The 15,196-nt window shown below is 43.2% G+C and overlaps 1 protein-coding gene across 1 annotated transcript in view; it reads left to right on the forward strand.

The window, feature by feature from the left end:
• Window positions 1-15,196, forward strand: part of LOC115126856 (uncharacterized) — a 42,412-nt gene that overhangs the window by 13,387 nt on the left and 13,829 nt on the right. Inside the window, 3 exon segments of the mRNA XM_065011116.1 lie at window positions 13,293-13,505; window positions 13,614-13,697; window positions 14,946-15,087. Of these exon segments, the coding sequence (XP_064867188.1) occupies window positions 13,293-13,505; window positions 13,614-13,697; window positions 14,946-15,087 (439 nt within the window).

Genomic DNA, 15,196 nt, shown 5'->3' on the forward strand with positions numbered 1-15,196 from the left:
AATCATTTTGAAAAGGTAATGTAGAAACCACAATCATTATGAAAAGGCAATGTAGAAAACCACAAGCACGCTGAGAAGGTCATGTAGAAAACCACAAGCATTATGAAAAGGTAATGTAGAAAACCACAAGCATTATGAAAAGGTAATGTAGAAAACCACAAGCATTATGAAAAGGTAATGTAGAAACCACAAGCATTGTGAAAAGGTAATGTAGAAAGCCACAAGCACGCTGAGAAGGTAATGTAGAAAACCACAAGCATTATGAAAAGGCAATGTAGAAATCACAAGTATTATGAAAAGGTAATGTAGCACGCCACAAGCACGACGAGAAGGTAATGTAGAAAACCACAAGCATTATGAAAAGGTAATGTAGAAATCCACAAGTATTATGAAAAGGTCATGTAGAAAGCCACAAGCACGATGAGAAGGTAATGTAGAAAACCACAAGCATTATGAAAAGGCAATGTAGAAACCACAAGTATTATGAAAAGGTCATGTAGCACGCCACAAGCACGACGAGAAGGTAATGTAGAAAACCACAAGCATTATGAAAAGGCAATGTAGAAACCACAAGTATTATGAAAAGGTAATGTAGAAAGCCACAAGCACCATGAGAAGGTAATGTAGAAAGCCACAAGCACCATGAGAAGGTAATGTAGAAAACCACAATCATTATGAAAAGGCAATGTAGAAAACCACAAGCATTATGAAAAGGTAATGTAGAAAACAACAACCATTATGAAAAGGCAATGTAGAAAACCACAATCATTTTGAAAAGGTAATGTAGAAACCACAATCATTATGAAAAGGTAATGTAGACAACCACAAGCATTATGAAAAGGCAATGTAGAAAACCACAAGCATTATGAAAAGGTCATGTAGAAAACCACAAACATTATGAAAAGGTAATGTAGCAAAACCACAAAGATTATGAAAAGGTAATGTAGAAAACCAGGCTAGTTAGTCCTCCCGTGTGGCGCAGGCGTCACTACAGACCCGTGACCGAGAGACCCATGAGGCGGTGCACAATTGGCCCAGCGTCGTCCGGGTTAGCGGAGGGTTTTGCCCAGCGTCGTCCGGGTTAGCGGAGGGTTTGGCCCAGCGTCGTCCGGGTTAGCGGAGGGTTTGGCCCAGCGTCGTCCGGGTTAGCGGAGGGTTTGGCCCAGCGTCGTCCGGGTTAGCGGAGGGTTTTGCCCAGCGTCGTCCGGGTTAGCGGAGGGTTTGGCCGGTCGTGATTCCTTGTGGCGGGACGGGCACCAGCTGGACGGTGTTTCACACATTGGTGCGGCTGGCTTCTGGGTTAAGCGAGCAGTGTGTCAAGAAGCAGTACGGCTTGGCAGGGTCGTGTTTCGGAGGACGCATGGCTCTCGACCTTTGCCTCTCCCGAGTCCGTAGGGGAGTTGCAGCGATAGGACAAGACTGTAACTACTAATTGGATGCCACGAAATTGGGGAGAAAAAGGGGTAAAAGTAAAAATAAAAGATTCTCTGGTATTACAAACTCAGCAAAAAAAGTAACGTCCTCTCACTGTCAACTGCGTTTATTTTTTGTAAATAAATATTTGTATGTACGTAACAAGATTCAACAACTGAGACATAAACTGAACAAGTTCCACAGACATGTGACTAACAGAAATTGAATAATGTGTCCCTGAACAAAGGGGGGTCAAAATTAAAAGTAACAGTCAGTATCTGGTGTGGCCACCAGCTGCATTAAGTACTGCAGTGCATCTCCTCCTCATGGACTGCACCAGATTTGCCAGGTCTTGTTGGGAGATGTTACCCCACTCTTCCACCAAGGCACCTGCAAGTTCCGAGACATTTCTGGGGGGAATGGCCCTAGCCCTCACCCTCTGATCCAACAGTTCCCAGGCGTGCTTAATGTGATTGAGATCTGGGCTCTTCGTTGGCCATGGCAGAACACTGACATTCCTGTCTTGCAGGAAATCACGCACAGAATGAGCAGTATGGCTGGTGGCATTGTCATGTCAGGATGAGCCTGCAGGAAGGGTACCACATGAGGGAGGAGGATGTCTTCCCTGTAACGCACAGCGTTGAGATTGCCTGCAATGACAAGCTCAGTCCGATGATGCTGTGACACACCGCCCCAGACCATGACGGACCCTCCACCTCCAAATCGATCCTGCTCCAGAGTTCAGACCTCGGTGTAACGCTCATTCCATCGACGATAAACGTGAATCTGACCATCATCCCTGGTGAGATAAAACCGCAACTCATCAGTGAAGAGCACTTTTTGCCAGTTCTGTCTGGTCCACCGATGGTGGGTTTGTGCCCATAGGTGACGTTGTTGTCGGTGATGTCTGGTGAGGATCTGCCTTACAACAGGCCTACAAGCCCTCAGTCCAGCCTCTCTCAGCCTATTGCGGACAGTCTTAGCACTGATGGAGGGATTGTGCGTTCCTGGTGTAACTCGGGCAGTTGTTGTTGCTGTACCTGTCCCGCAGGTGTGATGTTTGGATGTACCGATCCTGTGCAGGTGTTGTTACACGTGATCTGCAGTGCTCATGCCTCCTTGCACATTCACACAGATGAGCATGGACCCTGGGCATCTTTCTTTTGGTGTTTTTCAGAGTCAGTAGAAAGTCCTCTTTAGTGTCTGGATTTTTACAAATTGTATTAATTATCTAATTAAAGACAGGGACCTGAAAAAGGGTTTAAGTTTAAAAAATATTTTATTCTGAGGTTTTCAAAAAATATTTTCTCCACGAATAGTGGTAGAGGATGATTATAGTCATTTCTTTTCTGATTATGCAGAGCTCACTGTCGTGATAATAGGAGCTGAGTTGACTGTGGTGATAATAGGAGCTGAGTTGACTGTGGTGATAATAGGAGCTGACTGTGGTGATAATAGGAGCCGACTGTGGTGATAATAGGAGTTGACTGTGGTGATAATAGGAGCCGACTGTGGTGATAATAGGAGCTGATAATAGGAGTTGACTGTGGTGATAATAGGAGTTGACTGTGGTGATAATAGGAGCTGACTGTGGTAATAATAGGAGCTGACTGTGGTGATATTAGGAGCTGACTGTGGTGATAATAGGAGTTGACTGTGGTGATAATAGGAGCTGACTGTGGTGATAATAGGAGCTGACTGTGGTGATAATAGGAGCTGACTGTGGTGATAATAGGAGCTGACTGTGGTGATAATAGGAGCTGATAATAGGAGCTGACTGTGGTGATAATAGGAGCTGATAATAGGAGCTGACTGGTGATAATAGGAGCTCACTGTAGTGATAATAGGAGCTGACTGTGGTGATAATAGGAGCTGACTGTGGTGATAATAGGAGCCGACTGTGGTGATAATAGGAGCTGACTGTGGTAATAATAGGAGCTGACTGTGGTGATAATAGGAGCTGAGTTGACTGTGGTGATAATAGGAGCTGAGTTGACTGTGGTGATAATAGGAGCTGACTGTGGTGATAATAGGAGCTGATAATAGGAGTTGACTGTGGTGATAATAGGAGCCGACTGTGGTGATAATAGGAGCTGATAATAGGAGCTGCCTGTTGTGATAATAGGAGTTGACTGTGGTGATAATAGGAGCTGATAATAGGAGCTGACTGTGGTGATATTAGGAGTTGACTGTGGTGATAATAGGAGTTGACTGTGGTGATAATATGAGCTGACTGTGGTGATAATAGGAGCTGACTGTGGTGATAATAGGAGTTGACTGTGGTGATAATAGGAGCTGATAATAGGAGTTGACTGTGGTGATAATAGGAGTTGACTGTGGTGATAATAGGAGCTGATAATAGGAGTTGACTGTGGTGATAATAGGAGTTCACTGTGGTGATAATAGGAGTTGACTGTGGTGATAATAGGAGTTGACTGTGGTGATAATAGGAGCTGATAATAGGAGTTGACTGTGGTGATAATAGGAGTTTACTGTGGTGATAATAGGAGCCGACTGTGGTGATAGTAGGAGTTGACTGTGGTGATAATAGGAGCTGATAATAGGAGTTGACTGTGGTGATAATAGGAGCCGACTGTGGTGATAATAGGAGCTGACTGTGGTGATAATAGGAGTTGACTGTGGTGATAATAGGAGCTGATAATAGGAGTTGACTGTGGTGATAATAGGAGCCGACTGTGGGGATAATAGGAGTTGACTGTGGTGATAATAGGAGTCGACTGTGGTGATAATAGGAGTTGACTGTGGTGATAATAGGAGCTCACTGTAGTGATACTAGGAGCTGACTGTGGTGATAATAGGAGCTGACTGTGGTGATAATAGGAGCTGATAATAGGAGCTGACTGTGGTGATAATAGGAGCTGACTGTGGTGATAATAGGAGCTGACTGTGGTGATAATAGGAGCTGACTGTGGTGACTGTGGTGATAATAGGAGCTGACTGTGGTGATAATAGGAGCTGATAATAGGACCTGACTGTGGTGATAATAGGAGCTGACTGTGGTGATATTAGGAGCTGACTGTGGTGATAATAGGAGCTGACTGTGGTGATAATAGGAGCTGACTGTGGTGATAATAGGAGCTCACTGTAGTGATATTAGGAGCTGACTGTGGTGATAATAGGAGCTGAGTTGACTGTGGTGATAATAGGAGTTGACTGTGGTGATAATCGGAGCTGACTGTGGTGATAATAGGAGCTGACTGTGGTGATAATAGGAGCTGACTGTGGTGACTGTGGTGATAATAGGAGCTGACTGTGGTGATAATAGGAGCTGATAATAGGACCTGACTGTGGTGATAATAGGAGCTGACTGTGGTGATATTAGGAGCTGACTGTGGTGATAATAGGAGCTGACTGTGGTGATAATAGGAGTTGACTGTGGTGATAATAGGAGTTGACTGTGGTGATAATAGGAGCTGATAATAGGAGGTGACTGTGGTGATAATAGGAGCTGATAATAGGAGTTGACTGTGGTGATAATAGGAGTTGACTGTGGTGATAATAGGAGTTGACTGTGGTGATAATAGGAGTTGACTGTGGTGATAATAGGAGTTGACTGTGGTGATAATAGGAGCCGACTGTGGTGATAATAGGAGTTGACTGTGGTGATAATAGGAGCTGACTGTGGTGATAATAGGAGCCGACTGTGGTGATAATAGGAGTTGACTGTGGTGATAATAGGAGCTCACTGTAGTGAAACTAGGAGCTGACTGTGGTGATAATAGGAGCTGACTGTGGTGATAATAGGAGCTGACTGTGGTGATAATAGGAGTTGGCTGTGGTGATAATAGGAGCTGAGTTGACTGTGGTGATAATAGGAGCTGAGTTGACTGTGGTGATAATAGGAGCTGACTGGTGATATTAGGAGCTGACTGTGGTGATAATAGGAGCTGACTGGTGATAATAGGAGCTGACTGTGGTGATAATAGGAGCTGACTGTGGTGATAATAGGAGTTGACTGTGGTGATAATAGGAGTTGACTGTGGTGATAATAGGAGCTGATAATAGGAGCTGACTGTGGTGATAATAGGAGCTGACTGTGGTGATAATAGGAGTTGACTGTGGTGATAATAGGAGCTGACTGTGGTGATATTAGGAGCTGACTGTGGTGATACTAGGAGCTGACTGTGGTGATAATAGGAGCTGATAATAGGAGCTGACTGTGGTGATAATAGGAGCTGACTGTGGTGATAAAGGAGCTGACTGTGGTGATAATAGGAGCTGATATTAGGAGCTGACTGGTGATAATAGGAGCTGACTGTGGTGATAATAGGAGCTGACTGTGGTGATAATAGGAGCTGATATTAGGAGCTGACTGGTGATAATAGGAGCTGACTGTGGTGATAATAGGAGCTGACTGGTGATAATAGGAGCTGACTGTGGTGATAATAGGAGTTGACTGTGGTGATAATATGAGCTGAGTTGACTGTGGTGATAATAGGAGCTGACTGTGGTGATAATAGGAGCTGACTGTGGTGATAATAGGAGCTGATAATAGGAGTTGACTGTGGTGATAATAGGAGCCGACTGTTGTGATAATAGGAGCTGATAATAGGAGCTGACTGTGGTGATAATAGGAGTTGACTGTAGTGATAATAGGAGCTGATAATAGGAGTTGACTGTGGTGATAATAGGAGTTGACTGTGGTGATAATAGGAGCTGACTGTGGTGAAAATAGGAGTTGACTGTGGTGATAATAGGAGCTGATAATAGGAGCTGATAATAGGAGTTGACTGTGGTGATAATAGGAGTTGACTGTGGTGATAATAGGAGTTGACTGTGGTGATAATAGGAGCTGAGTTGACTGTGGTGATAATAGGAGCTGACTGTGGTGATAATAGTAGCTGACTGTGGTGATAATAGGAGCTGATAATAAGAGTTGTCTGTGGTGATAATAGGAGCCGACTGTGGTGATAATATGAGCTGATAATAGGAGCTGACTGTGGTGATAATAGGAGTTGACTGTGGTGATAATAGGAGTTGACTGTGGTGATAATAGGAGTTGACTGTGGTGATAATAGGAGCCGACTGTGGTGATATTAGGAGTTGACTGTGGTGATAATAGGAGCCGACTGTGGTGATAATAGGAGCCGACTGTGGTGATAATAGGAGCTCACTGTAGTGATACTAGGAGCTGACTGTGGTGATAATAGGAGCTGACTGGTGATAATAGGAGCTGACTCTGGTGATAATAGGAGTTGACTGTGGTGATAATAGGAGTTGACTGTGGTGATAATAGGAGTTGACTGTGGTGATAATAGGAGCTGATAATAGGAGCTGACTGTGGTGATAATAGGAGCTGACTGTGGTGATAATAGGAGCTGATAATAGGAGCTGACTGTGGTGATAATAGGAGCTGACTGTGGTGATAAAGGAGCTGACTGTGGTGATAATAGGAGCTGATATTAGGAGCTGACTGGTGATAATAGGAGCTGACTGTGGTGATAATAGGAGCTGATATTAGGAGCTGACTGGTGATAATAGGAGCTGACTGTGGTGATAATAGGAGCTGACTGGTGATAATAGGAGCTGACTGTGGTGATAATAGGAGTTGACTGTGGTGATAATAGGAGCTGAGTTGACTGTGGTGATAATAGGAGCTGACTGTGGTGATAATAGGAGCTGACTGTGGTGATAATAGGAGCTGATAATAGGAGTTGACTGTGGTGATAATAGGAGCCGACTGTTGTGATAATAGGAGCTGATAATAGGAGCTGACTGTGGTGATAATAGGAGTTGACTGTGGTGATAATAGGAGCTGATAATAGGAGTTGACTGTGGTGATAATAGGAGTTGACTGTGGTGATAATAGGAGCTGACTGTGGTGAAAATAGGAGTTGACTGTGGTGATAATAGGAGCTGATAATAGGAGCTGATAATAGGAGTTGACTGTGGTGATAATAGGAGTTGACTGTGGTGATAATAGGAGCTGAGTTGACTGTGGTGATAATAGGAGCTGACTGTGGTGATAATAGTAGCTGACTGTGGTGATAATAGGAGCTGATAATAGGAGTTGTCTGTGGTGATAATAGGAGCCGACTGTGGTGATAATATGAGCTGATAATAGGAGCTGACTGTGGTGATAATAGGAGTTGACTGTGGTGATAATAGGAGCTGAGTTGACTGTGGTGATAATAGGAGCTGACTGTGGTGATAATAGGAGCTGACTGTGGTGATAATAGGAGCTGATAATAGGAGTTGACTGTGGTGATAATAGGAGCCGACTGTTGTGATAATAGGAGCTGATAATAGGAGCTGACTGTGGTGATAATAGGAGTTGACTGTGGTGATAATAGGAGCTGATAATAGGAGTTGACTGTGGTGATAATAGGAGTTGACTGTGGTGATAATAGGAGCTGACTGTGGTGAAAATAGGAGTTGACTGTGGTGATAATAGGAGCTGATAATAGGAGTTGACTGTGGTGATAATAGGAGTTGACTGTGGTGATAATAGGAGTTGACTGTGGTGATAATAGGAGCTGAGTTGACTGTGGTGATAATAGTAGCTGACTGTGGTGATAATAGGAGCTGATAATAAGAGTTGTCTGTGGTGATAATAGGAGCCGACTGTGGTGATAATATGAGCTGATAATAGGAGCTGACTGTGGTGATAATAGGAGTTGACTGTGGTGATAATAGGAGTTGACTGTGGTGATAATAGGAGTTGACTGTGGTGATAATAGGAGCCGACTGTGGTGATATTAGGAGTTGACTGTGGTGATAATAGGAGCCGACTGTGGTGATAATAGGAGCCGACTGTGGTGATAATAGGAGCTCACTGTAGTGATACTAGGAGCTGACTGTGGTGATAATAGGAGCTGACTGGTGATAATAGGAGCTGACTCTGGTGATAATAGGAGTTGACTGTGGTGATAATAGGAGTTGACTGTGGTGATAATAGGAGTTGACTGTGGTGATAATAGGAGCTGATAATAGGAGCTGACTGTGGTGATAATAGGAGCTGACTGTGGTGATAATAGGAGCTAATAATAGGAGCTGACTGTGGTGATAATAGGAGCTGACTGTGGTGATAAAGGAGCTGACTGTGGTGATAATAGGAGCTGATATTAGGAGCTGACTGGTGATAATAGGAGCTGACTGTGGTGATAATAGGAGCTGATATTAGGAGCTGACTGGTGATAATAGGAGCTGACTGTGGTGATAATAGGAGCTGACTGGTGATAATAGGAGCTGACTGTGGTGATAATAGGAGTTGACTGTGGTGATAATAGGAGCCGACTGTGGTGATAATAGGAGCCGACTGTGGTGATAATAGGAGCTCACTGTAGTGATACTAGGAGCTGACTGTGGTGATAATAGGAGCTGACTGGTGATAATAGGAGCTGACTCTGGTGATATTAGGAGCTGACTGTGGTGATAATAGGAGCTGACTGTGGTGATAATAGGAGCTGACTGTGGTGATAATAGGAGTTGACTGTGGTGATAATAGGAGCTGACTGTGGTGATAATAGGAGTTGACTGTGGTGATAATAGGAGCTGACTGTGGTGAAAATAGGAGTTGACTGTGGTGATAATAGGAGCTGATAATAGGAGCTGATAATAGGAGTTGACTGTGGTGATAATAGGAGTTGACTGTGGTGATAATAGGAGTTGACTGTGGTGATAATAGGAGCTGAGTTGACTGTGGTGATAATAGGAGCTGACTGTGGTGATAATAGTAGCTGACTGTGGTGATAATAGGAGCTGATAATAAGAGTTGTCTGTGGTGATAATAGGAGCCGACTGTGGTGATAATATGAGCTGATAATAGGAGCTGACTGTGGTGATAATAGGAGTTGACTGTGGTGATAATAGGAGTTGACTGTGGTGATAATAGGAGTTGACTGTGGTGATAATAGGAGCCGACTGTGGTGATATTAGGAGTTGACTGTGGTGATAATAGGAGCCGACTGTGGTGATAATAGGAGCCGACTGTGGTGATAATAGGAGCTCACTGTAGTGATACTAGGAGCTGACTGTGGTGATAATAGGAGCTGACTGGTGATAATAGGAGCTGACTCTGGTGATAATAGGAGTTGACTGTGGTGATAATAGGAGTTGACTGTGGTGATAATAGGAGTTGACTGTGGTGATAATAGGAGCTGACTGTGGTGATAATAGGAGCTGACTGTGGTGATAATAGGAGCTGATAATAGGAGCTGACTGTGGTGATAATAGGAGCTGACTGTGGTGATAAAGGAGCTGACTGTGGTGATAATAGGAGCTGATATTAGGAGCTGACTGGTGATAATAGGAGCTGACTGTGGTGATAATAGGAGCTGATATTAGGAGCTGACTGGTGATAATAGGAGCTGACTGTGGTGATAATAGGAGCTGACTGGTGATAATAGGAGCTGACTGTGGTGATAATAGGAGTTGACTGTGGTGATAATAGGAGCTGAGTTGACTGTGGTGATAATAGGAGCTGACTGTGGTGATAATAGGAGCTGACTGTGGTGATAATAGGAGCTGATAATAGGAGTTGACTGTGGTGATAATAGGAGCCGACTGTTGTGATAATAGGAGCTGATAATAGGAGCTGACTGTGGTGATAATAGGAGTTGACTGTGGTGATAATAGGAGTTGACTGTGGTGATAATAGGAGCTGATAATAGGAGCTGACTGTGGTGATAATAGGAGTTGACTGTGGTGATAATAGGAGTTGACTGTGGTGATAATAGGAGCTGATAATAGGAGCTGACTGTGGTGATAATAGGAGCTGACTGTGGTGATAATAGGAGCTGATAATAGGAGCTGACTGTGGTGATAATAGGAGCTGACTGTGGTGATAAAGGAGCTGACTGTGGTGATAATAGGAGCTGATATTAGGAGCTGACTGGTGATAATAGGAGCTGACTGTGGTGATAATAGGAGCTGATATTAGGAGCTGACTGGTGATAATAGGAGCTGACTGTGGTGATAATAGGAGCTGACTGGTGATAATAGGAGCTGACTGTGGTGATAATAGGAGTTGACTGTGGTGATAATAGGAGCTGAGTTGACTGTGGTGATAATAGGAGCTGACTGTGGTGATAATAGGAGCTGACTGTGGTGATAATAGGAGCTGATAATAGGAGTTGACTGTGGTGATAATAGGAGCCGACTGTTGTGATAATAGGAGCTGATAATAGGAGCTGACTGTGGTGATAATAGGAGTTGACTGTGGTGATAATAGGAGCTGATAATAGGAGTTGACTGTGGTGATAATAGGAGTTGACTGTGGTGATAATAGGAGCTGACTGTGGTGAAAATAGGAGTTGACTGTGGTGATAATAGGAGCTGATAATAGGAGCTGATAATAGGAGTTGACTGTGGTGATAATAGGAGTTGACTGTGGTGATAATAGGAGTTGACTGTGGTGATAATAGGAGCTGAGTTGACTGTGGTGATAATAGGAGCTGACTGTGGTGATAATAGTAGCTGACTGTGGTGATAATAGGAGCTGATAATAGGAGTTGTCTGTGGTGATAATAGGAGCCGACTGTGGTGATAATATGAGCTGATAATAGGAGCTGACTGTGGTGATAATAGGAGTTGACTGTGGTGATAATAGGAGCTGAGTTGACTGTGGTGATAATAGGAGCTGACTGTGGTGATAATAGGAGCTGACTGTGGTGATAATAGGAGCTGATAATAGGAGTTGACTGTGGTGATAATAGGAGCCGACTGTTGTGATAATAGGAGCTGATAATAGGAGCTGACTGTGGTGATAATAGGAGTTGACTGTGGTGATAATAGGAGCTGATAATAGGAGTTGACTGTGGTGATAATAGGAGTTGACTGTGGTGATAATAGGAGCTGACTGTGGTGAAAATAGGAGTTGACTGTGGTGATAATAGGAGCTGATAATAGGAGCTGATAATAGGAGTTGACTGTGGTGATAATAGGAGTTGACTGTGGTGATAATAGGAGTTGACTGTGGTGATAATAGGAGCTGAGTTGACTGTGGTGATAATAGGAGCTGACTGTGGTGATAATAGTAGCTGACTGTGGTGATAATAGGAGCTGATAATAGGAGCCGACTGTGGTGATAATATGAGCTGATAATAGGAGCTGACTGTGGTGATAATAGGAGTTGACTGTGGTGATAATAGGAGTTGACTGTGGTGATAATAGGAGTTGACTGTGGTGATAATAGGAGCCGACTGTGGTGATAATAGGAGCCGACTGTGGTGATAATAGGAGCTCACTGTAGTGATACTAGGAGCTGACTGTGGTGATAATAGGAGCTGACTGGTGATAATAGGAGCTGACTCTGGTGATATTAGGAGCTGACTGTGGTGATAATAGGAGCTGACTGTGGTGATAATAGGAGCTGACTGTGGTGATAATAGGAGTTGACTGTGGTGATAATAGGAGCTGACTGTGGTGATAATAGGAGTTGACTGTGGTGATAATAGGTGCTGACTGTGGTGATAATAGGAGCCGACTGTGGTGATAATAGGAGCTGATAATAGGAGCTGACTGTGGTGATAATAAGACCTGACTGTGGTGATAATAGGAGCCGACTGTGGTGATAATAGGAGCTGATAATAGGAGCTGACTGTGGTGATAATAGGAGCTGATAATAGGAGCTGACTGTGGTGATAATAGGAGCCGACTGTGGTGATAATAGGAGCTGATAATAGGAGCTGACTGCGGTGATAATAGGAGCCGACTGTGGTGATAATAGGAGCTGACTGTGGTGATAATAGGAGCTGATAATAGGAGCTGACTGTGGTGATAATAGGAGCCGACTGTGGTGATAATAGGAGCTGATAATAGGAGTTGACTGTGGTGATAATAGGAGTTGACTGTGGTGATAATAGGAGCCGACTGTGGTGATAATAGGAGCTGATATTAGGAGCCGACTGTGGTGATAATAGGAGCTGACTGGTGATAATAGGAGCTGACTGTGGTGATAATAGGAGCTGACTGGTGATAATAGGAGCTGACTGTGGTGATAATAGGAGCTGAGTTGACTGTGGTGATAACAGGAGCTGACTGTGGTAATAATAGGAGCTGACTGTGGTGATAATAGGAGCCGACTGTGGTGATAATAGGAGCTGAGTATGGTGATAATAGGAGCCGACTGTGGTGATAATAGGAGTTGACTGTGGTGATAATAGGAGCTGACTGTGGTGATAATAGGAGCTGACTGTGGTGATAATAGGAGTTGACTGTGGTGATAATAGGAGCTGACTGTGGTGATAATAGGAGCCGATTGTGGTGATAATAGGAGTTGACTGTGGTGATAATAGGAGCTGACTGGTGATAATAGGAGCCGATTGTGGTGATAATAGGAGTTGACTGTGGTGATAATAGGAGCTGATAATAGGAGCTGACTGTGGTGATAATAGGAGCTGACTGTGGTGATAATTGGAGCTGACTGTGGTGATAATAGTAGCTGACTGTGGTGATAATAGGAGCCGACTGTGGTGATAATAGGAGCTGACTGTGGTGATAATAGGAGCCGACTGTGGTGATAATAGGAGCTGATAATAGGAGCTGACTGTGGTGATAATAGGAGCTGACTGTGGTGATAATAGGAGCTGACTGTGGTGATAATAGTAGCTGACTGTGGTGATAATAGGAGCCGACTGTGGTGATAATAGGAGCTGACTGTGGTGATAATAGGAGCCGACTGTGGTGATAATAGGAGCTGATAATAGGAGCTGACTGTGGTGATAATAGGAGCTGACTGTGGTGATAATAGGAGCTGACTGTGGTGATAATAGGAGCTGACTGTGGTGATAATAGGAGTTGACTGTGGTGATAATAGTAGCTGACTGTGGTGATAATAGGAGCTATGTACCTCATCATAACTGAATGTGAAAGCGTCACTGCTTCTTCTTCTTCTCCTTCCTCCCGTCTTTCTTAAGGGCATCGCGTTTGGTCGTCGTAGCAACCGGCTGGACTTGTACTATTCTCCCACAGTGGCCCAGCCAGGCAGCGGACCGGTGCCCGTGGTAGTGTTTATATACGGGGGAGGCTGGGGTTCAGGGGAGAGGTCCATATACTGTCTACTGGCCATGCAGATGGCTAAGGAGCTCAGCGCAACGGTGATCTGCCCAGACTATTGCACATACCCGAAGGTAAGACTCCCTCCACGACCAATAACAAAACAAATAATAAATTAAAGGACACAGTCCCTCTGTCATGTTCAGCGTACACATTGAATTTGACTTTAATCTTCTTTCCAGGGTAATGTTTTGTGTATGGTTCAAGATATTGCCGACTGTCTCGTTTGGGCGAGGGAGAATGGCCATAAGTTCAACTTTGACAAAGTAAGCGATGGAAACAGTAGATGAATTCTCGGTTTCACAATTACAGTGTAGCACGTTGGTGTGTATCACAGAGGCCTATTCAAACTTATTTATTTGGCATTTTCACTTTAATGCATTGACGTCAATGGGATGTTACGTTTTTATGAGGCCCTTAACTGAAGATTATTCCTAAATGCAATGTTTATATACGCCCTCCTGTGTCTGTTGTCTATTCACAGGACAATATAGTGTTAAAATACCCTTTATAAGGTTAATAAACACTAACCTGTAAGTTAATACAGTGGGGCAAAAAAGTATTTAGTCAGCCACCAATTGTGCAAGTTCTCCCACTTAAAAAGATGAGAGAGGCCTGTAATGTTCATCATAGGTACACTTCAACTATGACAGACAAAATGAGAAGAAAAACAATCCAGAAAGTCACATTGTAGGATTTTTTATGAATTTATTTGTAAATTATGGTGGCAAATAAGTATTTGGTCAATAACAAAAGTTTATCTCAATACTTTGTTATATACCCTTTGTTGGCAATGACAGAGGTCAAACGTTTTCTGTAAGTCTTCACAAGGTTTTCACACACTGTTGCTGGTATTTACAGAAAACTAAATTCATAAAAAATCCTACAATGTTGATTTTCTGGATTGTTTTTCTTCTCATGTTGTCTGTCATAGTTGAAGTGTACCTATGATGAAAATTACAGGCCTCTCTCATCTTTTTAAGTGGGAGAACTTGCACAATTGGTGGCTGACTAAATACTTTTTTGCTCCACTGTATATAGTTTATAAAGGTGTAATAATCTTTTATAACACATTGGTTGATGATTCACTCCACTATGTTGTCTGTGCAGGATATCATGGTGTTAGTCGTTCATAAACTGTTGATTTTTAGTTTGTAAAGTGGGTAATAAACAGTTAACAGGTATTGATATCCACTATGTTGTCTGTGCAGGATATCATGGTGTTAGTCGTTCATAAACTGTTCATTTTTAGTTTGTAAAGTGGGTAATAAACAGTTAACAGGTATTGATATCCACTATGTTGTCTGTGCAGGATATCATGGTGTTAGTCGTTCATAAACTGTTGATTTTTAGTTTGTAAAGTGGGTAATAAACAGTTAACAGGTATTGATATCCACTATGTTGTCTGTGCAGGATATCATGGTGTTAGTCGTTCATAAACTGTTGATTTTTAGTTTGTAAAGTGGGTAATAAACAGTTAACAGGTATTGATATCCACTATGTTGTCTGTGCAGGATAACATGGTGTTAGTCGGCCACTCCGCTGGGGCTCACCTAGCAGCTCTAACCGTGCTGTTCATGGTCGAGGGACGAGACGAGCTCTTTATAGAAGCCAAGAAGCAGACAGAGATCACCATGGCAATCAGAGGAGTTACAGGTCAATATGTGGTTTATAGATACAGGTCAATATGCGGTTACAGGTCAATATGTGGTTTATAGTTACAGGTCAATATGTGGTTTATAGTTACAGGTCAATATGTGGTTTA

Source organism: Oncorhynchus nerka, linkage group LG27 (genome assembly GCF_034236695.1).
Source record: "Oncorhynchus nerka isolate Pitt River linkage group LG27, Oner_Uvic_2.0, whole genome shotgun sequence".
Taxonomy (NCBI): domain Eukaryota; kingdom Metazoa; phylum Chordata; class Actinopteri; order Salmoniformes; family Salmonidae; genus Oncorhynchus; species Oncorhynchus nerka.